This window comes from Taudactylus pleione, unplaced genomic scaffold, assembly GCF_031769625.1.
Source record: "Taudactylus pleione unplaced genomic scaffold, aTauple2 ptg000100l, whole genome shotgun sequence".
NCBI lineage: Eukaryota > Metazoa > Chordata > Amphibia > Anura > Myobatrachidae > Taudactylus > Taudactylus pleione.
In genome coordinates this window covers 7,107,276-7,119,387 of record NW_028284502.1, presented here as the reverse complement: position 1 = coordinate 7,119,387, position 12,112 = coordinate 7,107,276, and the positions used below count along the sequence as shown (strand labels likewise).

The following is a 12,112-nucleotide window of genomic DNA, read 5'->3' as shown; positions in this document are numbered from 1 at the left end:
TAATGACAAAAAGAAAAAAATCATTGTTCCTGCATATGAGTGTAAGAAATTTAAGCTTGCGAGCAGGTCCCTCTTACCCCTCCGTTAGTGCTAGGTCTTATTGTATTAGATCATTGTTTCCAGTTGTAAAGTGCTGCAGGGCATGCTGTCTGTATATGAGCCAATGTTAATATTAAGAATGTTGTCCTTTTTCTATTTTGAGGTCTGTTAAGCAGCCAATAACCATCCCGCAGTTATTGTCCTAGCACACGGAAGCCGCACAGTGGTTTATGGTGGATGCAGTTCTCTAATGACTCTTCCAGATTTACCATTGAAATGATGTATATGTGTTTTTTTTATTTCTTTTCATCCTCTGCCTAATTAGCTCAGGTCTAGGAGAACAGTGCGTTCACTGACTCTGCACCTCTGGGTAAAAATGAGTGTTCTCCATCAGACATACTAACCTGGAACAGCGACTCTTTCCCAAGAGAAGTAGCAGAGAATCCTTTGTAATGATCTCAATCTGCTTTTTAATTTTTTTTCTAATTCCTTTCCCAGGGGGTATTTAGTGTTTTTTTTGTAATGTGAGTCTTATCTTAAATATCTGACCCCTGAATTCATTATGTGCAGCCTTTTATAGTGGAGAGTGTGGGGTGAATGACATACAATCACAGTGACTCTCACCAGGGTCTGTTAACCCATTTGTAACCATATTGCGAGCCCATTACTGATCATTGCAATCAGCATCTCCCGAGCGGACCCTGAACCATCTGTTGTAAGAACGCTTTCTGGCCTGATACAGGGATGTACACTAATGCCATCCCATCTGCAATGTCGTACGCAGCTGCTGTGCAAATAAATGCAAATGTTGTAGACCCCGAGGATTGTATTGAGACGCCCACCTACGGCTTTGCAAATCCAAGTACCTGTGTACAAAGACTCGGCATCGATCGCGGATCTGAGTAAAACTGTGGCCGTGGGAACTGACATGCCGGAGCCATTTATATTGTGTATGGGATCGCAGATGCAGGCTGTGACACCCCCCGAAAACTGTTGTGACGTCCCTGCGTTTTCTTGCCGCCACTCCCCATCACTGAGGCACCCATTGCCCTGTCACAATGTGCCTCAGCTGTGTCACTGCATCCTAGTGCATCCATGGGCTATTTGTTTACATTCACTAATGTTGGTTCAGATCACAAAATGGCTTCCTTCGTTTCTACTAAAACCAATGCATTACATGTGAATGACCATTTAGTGTGGTACAAACTTAGATTTTCATCCTTAACATTATTTCGGAGACATTTTGAACTGCTACCTGGGGCGAGATGCACTAAGACCTCGCACTACTTGCCGTCGGACACCGCCTCACTGCTGATTGCATAGGCACTAACATATGCGATCAGCAGCAAAAAGGACAGCTCTTCCGATGAGAGCTGTCCTTTGCGCTCTGCCTTGCGCCGTGGACTTCCGGGTTTATGACCTGGGAGTCCATCTGCGCATGTGCAGAGTGACGCGACGGCCGTGAGGCATGCTGGGAGGGATCCAAAAGCTGGCGTTACCCTCTGCATCGGAGCCCAGCAGCCAGCTGATTGATGCATGCGGAAAATGCGGTAAATTGGGGTTTTACTGCATTATCCGTTTAGTGCATCCCGGCCCAGGTCTGTATGGAAGGCTGTTAATGCCCATCGGGCCTTGTCTAGTTTCCCTTTTGATAATCTAATTCCTGTAGATACATAAGTCACACGCTTGGATTTTATAAGACCTAAATATTTGGCCTGAGATTCTGGAGAATTGCTCCATTTCAGAGCCCTTATCTGTATAAATTCCGCCCTTGGTCTGTTGCTTTGTACGGTTTTAAAATATTTTTAATTATGCTACTACAGCACTGATAAGAGAACATCTACTTAGCGGAAGGACTAGTTTATTTTCAGTCGGGATCATTTTGTTCAGAGAGATTTATTATGCCCCCTATCATAAATAAATAATCAAAAAGCATTCTGTTGCTATGATACATAATCAAAACACCATCACCAGCCCATACACAATAATGATCCTTTCTTTTTAAAGTCTGGTATAACCTATTTCTAGTGAAAAGAGTGCCAAATATATTACATGTTTTCCATTTTAAGGCTGTGTATTTCTCGTGCTACTTCAGGCTATTTCCGTCCAGCATTCAGCATTTCCAAACCATCACGTCTAATTTAAAAGTGGCAATGCATTAGTTGGCTCACTTAAACCTTGTATTGCTGTTATAGGACCTCTATTCCAGAACCGCTGTGTATATTTTGTGGTGGAAACAATAGTTTTGTCTGAATTGCGATCTCCGTTTTTAGTTTTCATTTTTTTCAGTCTCTGTAGTGTATAAGCCAGCTTTTTGTGCCAAGGGCTCTACACTGAAATTTGCGCAGTCAAGTGAACCAGCTGCAATTGGTGGTTAGTATATTTCTGGGCACTATTTTAGCTGGAGTTACCGGGTTGGTTGAAAAGCATAAAAAAACAGTAAGTAACTTTGGACCTTGATAAAACCAAGCTGCACTGCAGGTGGTGGAGATTTAAAATATGCTGTCACATTTGTGCCAATATAAATAGTTTACTAGCATGTGCTCTATTGAAGACCCTTAGCGTATGTGGCTCACGGTAACAATATTAAGTATAAAATGTGTTCTTGTTCGTTCTGTTTTATTTTAAATAAAGCAAAATAAAAAAATACAGCTCTCAAGAGGCATTGTGTTTGCACGCGCGGCCACCGAACCTTGCGGATTTCTCACCGCTGGTCGGTATAGTGAAAACAACCATGCTTCTATTTCATGTGGTGTGGCATATTTCTCTGGAGGAAAGACGAGACCAGTCAAGCACCCTGCATATGCCTCAGCCACAGCTTATAGGTTTTCAAACAACCTGCCAAGTACAGAATACATATTGCACATGTTAGTATTTTGGTAATGTAAATGCAACCTGACAGCTTATAAATCTAGTGGTCCAGCGTCTCTTCAAAAATCGGCATTTAGTTTTTAAGGCCTTAAGCCGGGTACACACTTCAGCGACCCAGTGGCCGATTTTGGTAAGCCGCACACACTTGCCAATCGGCCGCTCAGTACGTCTGGCCAGACATCACAACTGGGTGGGCATTTAAATTTGCCCGCACGGTTGTGATGTCACTGTTGCCCACTGAACAGTCAGTCGGCAGGTTGCCCGTACACGCGGCTAGACGTATCGATGCTTCGGCTGTGCTGCGGGGCCGACTTGATATGTCTGTGAACAGTGTCATTCACAGACGCATCAGGTGTACGCACCCGCCAATGCATTATGCGATATGTCGCTCATCAGCTGTAGGAACCACATATCGAATAGTGTGTACCCAGCATTATTGAGGCTCCTCAAACTTTTCATTGTAATTTTTTATACAGGTTTACAGCGAGGTACTAAAAACAAACCCTATGAGTAACGCTTTCTGCTATCATGCCGCATTTTATAGTCTGTAATGATGCTCGCGAGCCGGTCTTACTAAATTCTGACCCTTTTTTTATGGACGTTAAATTAGTCTTCAGCTAATGACCCCTTCTTTGGCTGACTTTATTTAATATACAATTGAAATCTGTGAGCTATTTAGAAACATGGTGTTTATAGGGTATGCAGTTGGGAAGCCGGCGGACCTAATCCCGACAGCCGGCTTCCCGACTGCTTAATCCCGGCGAGGGTTAAATGACGGGCGTCTAAGTCTAGGCGCCTGTCATTTTACCTACGCCTGGAGACCGGCGTCTGGCATCCTGATCGAAGGGACGCTGGGCACGGATAGCCGTGAGGATGGGGTGGGAGGGTTAGGTTTAGGGTTCCCGGGGGGGATTTGGGGTTAGGCACACCCCCGGGAGGTTAGGTTTAGGCTAGGGGAAGGGGGGGTTAGTGTTAGGCACCCCGGGAGGGGGATTTAGGGTTAGGCACCCCCCCGGGTGACTTGGGTTTAGGCAGCAGGGTAGGGGAGGATTAGAGTTAGGCACTGGGGGGGGGGAGGTTAGGGTTAGGCACCCCTAAGGGAGGGTTAGTGTTAGGAGGTAGAATTAGGTTAGAGAATACTTACCTTTGACGACCGGGAGATCCTCCTCTGCCTGGATGCTGCTGTCGGGATTCCAACCGCTGGGCACGGGTCCGGCGGTAAATCATACAGATTCCATTTCTAGATGTGGAATTAGACCTCCACTTGTTCCAGTCCTGTTCATAGTCGCATCTATAACTGTACCGTATTGATATGAATGGTAAGGTTGTGTACTGTGGGTTAGTTCGGGTGCAGTGATGGATGAAATAGAAATGATTACGCAGTTGAGGCATTATCTGTAATCTGGGTACGCCTTTGAGTCTCACTGCGCGTGCCTCCCAAGTTTTATTTTCGTTGCAGCGCGCAGTGAGGTTTATTTGGAAAGTGATTTGAAAGACAGGGACCGTGGTATTTGTAGGTGGCAATGGGGAGTGGCCCTTTTTGGGGTGTGTCTCAGCCTGCAACTGCTATCCGGTGTTCAGTAAAAACCGCTCCGCCGTCTTGGTTCCTGCGACCATAGTTACTCAGAAGCCTGATAATCTGCTGATCTGCAACCAATGCTGCGTCTTTGCAGTATTTGCGAAGTCACCAGTGGGCGTCTCAATACAAATCCTGGTGGCGGCAAGATTAGCGTATTTTCGCACAGTCGCTGCGCACAAATTCACAGCTGCGGATGCATTAGTGTACATCTCTGAATCCGGCATGATCTACTTTTGGATTCAGGTTTTATGCACTGTTGTGACCTGCAGTATTGATTTATGTATCATTTTGTAGTATCCCTGGCAGTGTCAAACTGTATCAATAACCGCATTAATGTTGTAAAGCTTATGTTCTTGTTAGGTCTTCAGGGGAGATGTATCAAATGATCTCAATAGGTTATAGGTGCATATCAATTGATCGGCTAATGTATCTGTCAGTGTGTACCCAGCTTAAGAGGATGGCTACAATCTGATTGGTTGCTGAGGATAACTTCTCTACTTGTTCCTGTTAGGTTTACTAAATGTTAGTGTATATTTTGTCCGCCTGCATTAGTATTTACCACATCATAATGTGCTTTTGTCTTGTATATGCTGTGACTTTTTCTATGCCATCAAATACAGCATTCTGAGATCTGCAGATCAGGAATAACCCATAAAGGAGATTTTTTGCATTGTCATTTATGGAAATGAGCAGACAATATTTAATATCTCCTTAAAGTTCAAGAATGAACAGTGATCCCCAGAGCTGTACAATAAGTCAGCTATAAAGAGATTGCGGTACAGAATCATAGAAGTCCTCAATATGTCATTAAAGATGATTTCTGCCTATTTTGCTGCTTACGTGGAAACAGGCATTTTTAGGTTTCTCCAAAGTGTATATTACATTAAATCAGTGCTACAGCCCTATATTTACATTGACTGTAAATCATAACTCAATACTTATTTAGGATACAGAACATATGTTTGTCCACAGCTGACCTTATTTTTATTTTTTTCTCTCCCTCCAGTTACGAGTTTGCTGACTTTAGATTTTGTGTTCTATGTAATATTTTCCCATCTTTTAAAACCCCCCCCCTTTTTTTTTTTTTTCCCAATTAAACGTTTGCAACACACAATTTGTGAATAGTATCCTGGAACTAATTGCAAATGTGAGTTGCTTTCATTATTAGAGCCATGTTGGTGAAGTCCTTTGCATATGACCCACTTTGTGGAAGCGTTCCATGGTGATACCCACATGCTCCAGAACTGATTTATAGAACAACGGCTTGTGATAATCTGCCTTCTATTACTGATGGATGGCTGGTGCTGAGGGGTTTTGTCCTCTATCTTTAGGAATTTGGCAAAGTGACATTTTGGGCAAAATTTACTAAGCGGCGGGTTCTAAACCCTGGCAGGTTTGGTGGCGGTTTGACGGCGGGTTCTATTCTGTTCTAAACCCTGGGAGTTTGGCGGTTTTGCAGTAGTTTCTAAATGACAGCCCTGTTCTATTCTATTCTAAAATGTGTTTTCCTGTGGTTTGGCGGCGGTTTTGCTATCTGCAGATTTACTAAGACCCAAACTGCTGCAAAACCACCACCAAACCCCCTGAGTTTAGAACAGAATAGAACCTGCCATCAAACCACCACCACACCACCGGGGTTTACAACCCGCTGCTTAGTAAATTTTGCCCTTTGTATTCTGATGTCACTAAGAAAATAAATTGTGATCTGTGTCCAGGATTCCCTGCCCAGCACTTGCAGCACATTAGGGCCTATTAATCATTAAATATATGCAGAATATTCCGAGGGTTTCCCACAAATATTAATGGTCCCATAGATGTACTATTGAGGGATTGCCTCAGATATCAGCTGCGGGCCCCCCAATTTCGCCCACAAATGCAGCTGCCATAGGTTTCTATGGGTGCTGCCGGCTTTACCTAGCCAGCTTGGCCCTGATAGGGTAGCGCTCTCCAGATAGCATTACCTTATAATAACCTATGGGCTACTATATCGCATATTTTTCCGGAGGGGGAGCCAGTCTCCTGGCAATAGGAGTTTAGTAAGTTTGCATGAAGATACTGTGAATTTACGTGAAAAATATTTCACATCCACATTCCAAATGCAGATAGTGATAAATGTGCCCCATAGGGGATATGTAGTAAGTCTTGGAGAGTGATAAAGTAGACTGAGATAAAGTACCAACCACCCAGCTCCTAGCTGTCACTTTACAGGCTGTTTGAAAAAATGACAGGAGCTGATTGGTTGGTACTTTATCTCCGTCTACTTTAGCTCTCTCCAAGGCTTAGCACATAGACCCCTCAATCACGAGGAGTGCCTCCATGAATGTTACTGGCATCTAGGTATTTAAGCTTCACTTTGGTGAGCACTGACTCAGGGGTTTGCTCAGTGCATGAATCATGGCTATCTTCCCTTTCGGGTGCACATGAACTTGTCTCAATTCGCCGGATTGAAGCATATATGCGTTTTAGGACTAATACCCAGAGAATATTTTGGCATGAATGATTTAATACAAAGTAGTAATACAGTGATGTATGCTGTACAGATAGCATCTGTAGAATAAATCTATTTTCTGCCTGCTTCTTAAAGACTTTCTCTTTTCTTTACAGAGATATCAGCATGAACAACATTACAAAGCTGCCAGAGGGTGCCTTTAAGAGTTTGCCCTATCTTGTAGAATTGTAAGTACCCTATGTCTTGTGTTAACCCTTTTTAATAAAACAAAGAGCTTTAAGGCTGAGCAGTCTAAAATGGGTAAGATTATAGTTTAAAAGAGAAAAAGGTTCTCCCAAAAAAAGTGATAATGTCTGTGCAACTGGAGTCTGAAGCTGGGTACACACTGACAAATATATTGGCCAATCAATTGATCGGCCAATATATCTGCTGCCCGTCGGCCAGTGTCTACCCGCGATATGTCTGTGAACGATGCCGTTCAGACATATCGTATTGGCTGTGCTGCACAGCCGATGGACAGATACAGTATGTCTGCAGACAGATATGTCCCCCCTCCCAGTGGCTGCATGTGTACGGGCATACACACTTGTCGATGGACAGTTATGTCGGCAGACATAATGTCCATCGGCAAGTGTGTACGCCCGTACACATGCAGCCACGGGGAGGGGGGCGGACACTCCCCCCGGCCAGCTGGACCTGCCCCCTCCCACACACTGAACACAGATGATGGTGTTCAGTGTGTACGAACAACCATTATCTGCAGATATATCTGTTTAGTGTGTACCCAGCATAAAGGGTTTATTTACTAAAGTGAGGGATTTTAGAAGTGGAGATGTTGCCTATAGCAACCAATTGGATTCTACTTTAACATTTAACTTGCACCTTCTAGAAGATTCTAGTAGCTATGGGCAACATCTCCAGTTCTAAAAACTCTCACTAGTAAATATACCCCTTAGCCTTTTGCTCACCAAGTAGTTTAGTCTATCCCTTACCCCCTCCCATCCAACGCAATAGACTTCACATACACACTGCTACCTCCATGCTCTGTAACACCTGCTCCTTCTCTAGACCTGTTTCTATCTACAGTGGATTTGGAAACATCCACTAAAGTGATGGCAGCTCCATTTACATTGATTATAATCTCCTATTAGAGGAAACACCGATCTCCCCAGTGTCACTTTTGACGGTTGTACCTACTTGGCACTGGTGCTTTTAGTGTCTATATAAAGACATCTTTGACAAGGCTAATACACTTGGTAGCCATTTTAGGTTCCAGTTAGCTCCCACCGTTAACTTTCAGCAGACTGATTTGTTGGGAAGGAGCCTGCTTACCCTGCAATCACAGCCTTCTAAAACCCTCTTTAATACTAAATATTGCATCATACCTTATTAATATCTTTAATATCCAGCCGATTTTACATTTTAGGTTTAAGCAGTACTTTACGGGAAAGAAAACCCTATTGCCTTATATTTCTTTTCCGAATCTGCAGTTTCATTCCGTGTTTTGGTAATACATCTGTAATCCATTATTGTGCCAGATGCCTACACATGTTGGTGACGACAGCCATTTTCGGGCTCCTAGTGACCTCTTCTAGGCTTGCTCCCATGGGTGTTGGGCCTCAGTACGTAGATGACTCTATTTCCTTTGGAATTTTAATAAAGGGGGTATTAGTGTGTGTGTGTGTGTGTCAGACATTTCAAAGTACTGAGCCATAAGATGTGCTGTGCTGGTTCAATTATAACAGTTTGCTGTTACGTATTTGTACATATGGTGGTTTTTAAAATAATGTAAATTCAAAGTAATTAGTGTTTACAATATCTAAGTGGGTGGGAGCTTGCTACAGTACAGTCCGTGTATACGTAAAGGGATTCCGAGACGGCTTGTCCAACTGATTCCAATTAGACCCATCCTGTCAGTGTAATTGGAAGGGGAGAATGTTACTGATGTTTACATCTTGTCAGCAAAATGGTCTATTCAATGTGTTTGTGTATATCTATCATCTTCCCTCACCTCTTCTTTTCTTCACTGTCTCTCTGTCGCTCTCTGTGTGTGTGTGGGTCGCTCTCTGTGTGTGTGGGTCGCTCTCTGTGTGTGTGTGTGGGGCGCTCTCTGTGTGTGTGTGTGTGGGGCGCTCTCTGTGTGTGTGTGTGGGGCGCTCTCTGTGTGTGTGTGTGGGGCGCTCTCTGTGTGTGTGTGTGTGGGGCGCTCTCTGTGTGTGTGTGTGTGGGGCGCTCTCTGTGTGTGTGTGTGTGGGGCGCTCTCTGTGTGTGTGTGTGTGGGGCGCTCTCTGTGTGTGTGTGTGTGGGGCGCTCTCTGTGTGTGTGTGTGTGGGGCGCTCTCTGTGTGTGTGTGTGTGGGGCGCTCTCTGTGTGTGTGTGTGGGGCGCTCTCTGTGTGTGTGTGTGTGGGGCGCTCTCTGTGTGTGTGTGTGTGGGGCGCTCTCTGTGTGTGTGTGTGTGGGGCGCTCTCTGTGTGTGTGTGTGTGGGGCGCTCTCTGTGTGTGTGTGTGTGGGGCGCTCTCTGTGTGTGTGTGTGTGGGGCGCTCTCTGTGTGTGTGTGTGTGTGTGTGTGTGGGGCGCTCTCTGTGTGTGTGTGTGTGGGGCGCTCTCTGTGTGTGTGTGTGTGTGTGGGGCGCTCTCTGTGTGTGTGTGGTGCTCTCTGTGTGTGTGTGTGTGTGGGGCGCTCTCTGTGTGTGTGTGTGTGTGGGGCGCTCTCTGTGTGTGTGTGTGTGTGTGGGGCGCTCTCTGTGTGTGTGTGTGTGTGGGGCGCTCTCTGTGTGTGTGTGTGTGGGGCGCTCTGTGTGTGTGTGTGTGTGTGGGGCGCTCTCTGTGTGTGTGTGTGTGTGGGGCGCTCTCTGTGTGTGTGTGTGTGTGGGGCGCTCTCTGTGTGTGTGTGTGTGTGGGGCGCTCTGTGTGTGTGTGGGGCGCTCTCTGTGTGTGTGTGTGTGTGGGGCGCTCTCTGTGTGTGTGTGTGTGTGTGGGGCGCTCTCTGTGTGTGTGTGTGTGGGGCGCTCTCTGTGTGTGTGTGTGTGTGTGTGTGTGGGGCGCTCTCTGTGTGTGTGTGTGTGGGGCGCTCTGTGTGTGTGTGTGTGGGGCGCTCTCTGTGTGTGTGTGGGGCGCTCTCTGTGTGTGTGTGGGGCGCTCTCTGTGTGTGTGTGGGGCGCTCTCTGTGTGTGTGTGGGGCGCTCTGTGTGTGTGTGTGTGTGGGGCGCTCTGTGTGTGTGTGTGTGTGTGGGGCGCTCTGTGTGTGTGTGTGGGGCGCTCTGTGTGTGTGTGTGCGTGTGTGGGGCGCTCTCTGTGTGTGCGTGTGGCGCTCTCTCTCTGTGCCTGCGTGGGGCGCTCTCTCTCTGTGCCTGCGTGGGGCGCTCTCTCTCTGTGCCTGCGTGGGGCGCTCTCTCTCTGTGCCTGCGTGGGGCGCTCTCTCTCTGTGCCTGCGTGGGGCGCTCTCTCTCTGTGCCTGCGTGGGGCGCTCTCTCTCTGTGCCTGCGTGGGGCGCTCTCTCTGTGTGCCTGCGTGGGGGGCGCGCTCTCTGTGTGCCTGCGTGGGGGGCGCGCTCTCTCTCTCTGTGTGCCTGCGTGGGGGGCGCGCTCTCTCTCTCTGTGTGCCTGCGTGGGGGGCGCGCTCTCTCTCTCTGTGTGCCTGCGTGGGGGGCGCGCTCTCTCTCTCTGTGTGCCTGCGTGGGGGGCGCGCTCTCTCTCTCTGTGTGCCTGCGTGGGGGGCGCGCTCTCTCGCTCTGTGTGTCTGTGTGGGGCGCTCTCTCTGTGCCTGCGTGGTGCGCTCTCTCTGTCTGTCTGTGTGTATGTGTGTCTCTTATACACGTTGAGTCTCCCATATCCAACATGCTTGGGACCAGTGGTATTTTGGATATATGAATAATCCGTATTTTGGAATATGTGCATGCCATAATGAAATATCTTTGGAATGGGACCCAAATCTAAGCACAGAATGCATTTATGTGTTATATACACCTTATACACACAGCCTGCAGGTAATTTTATACAATATTATTAATACTTTTGTGCCTAAAACAAAGTTTGTGTACATGGAACCATCAAAAAACAAAGGTTTCACTATCTCAGTCATGCTAAAAATATTCCGTATTTCGGAATATTTGGATATGAGAGGCTCAACTTGTATATACTTCTGACACTGCTAGGAGTGTTCAGAGGTCAGACCAACTGTAATGACATTCCAACTGTTTTATAAGGCTCCGATTTTATTATATATATCTTTTTATAAATAAAAAATGCATGTGTATTGTATTATACACTAATATAGTTTAGACAGTAACTCCATTATGAATTTCATATCAGACACCTAATTAGACTCTTTAATCATGGTTAAAAGTTGACTATGAATTTATATTTTTCAGTCAACAGACGCTGTCCTCTATTAACATCATTAATTTAAGTTGGAGTGTTGTGACCTAGTTATGGTGTTTGGAAATATCACACAACTTGTGAGAAGTGCTCTTACATACAGAACAAAGGGTGTGACGAGGGTGGAATATTTAATGAACATTTATTAGCAGTACAAATCTCTTAGCACGTACAGCAGTTGGAGAAAAGGCTTTATTGGGAAGTTGATCATGTTACATAAACATTGAAAGCGTTTGCTGTGTGTATTGGGGAATTACATTAATAATAAGGTGCTGCATTTATATTTGGAGTCGTAGTAGTAGATTTAGGATTGCTTTGATGCTGTTGACCAGATAGACACATGCAGTCTTTTGTCCTTGTTTTATGGGTATGTATTTTTTTTTTTCTTTTTTTTCATTTATTCATAACTGGGACAAACTGTTTAAAAAGTTTTTCTAAGATACAGTAAAGCCTATTAAAATCGGTTATTAATCGCCACTTTCTAGCTTTTCAACCAGAAAGCAGCATTCATACGCAGGAGCCTTATTTTAAAGCATCCTGCCAAATACGCCAATACTGCGTGCTCATCCGAGCTGTGAAATAAGAGCTGAGGATAATAGACGTCTGCTAATGATTGAAGGTAGAAAAATGTGAAAATGCAGATTCTTGGTGCATCCTGTATAACCATAATCTAGATATCTTGGCATGCCTTCCCATAATATCAGACATGATGATTCATCTATCCTGCTAGAGCACCCTCCAGTTCCTGTGGAACTACATATCCCAGAATGCCCTGCCACAGTTTTGCTACTAGGAC

General features: G+C 45.4%; 1 protein-coding gene across 2 annotated transcripts in view; it reads left to right on the top strand.

The window, feature by feature from the left end:
- LGR4 (leucine rich repeat containing G protein-coupled receptor 4) overlaps positions 1-12,112 on the top strand; it is a 116,169-nt gene that overhangs the window by 34,592 nt on the left and 69,465 nt on the right. For both annotated transcript variants that reach the window (XM_088470408.1, XM_088470407.1), the window contains exon 2: positions 7,094-7,165. In XM_088470408.1, the coding sequence (XP_088326534.1) occupies positions 7,094-7,165 (72 nt within the window). The remainder of the gene's footprint in view (positions 1-7,093; positions 7,166-12,112) is intronic.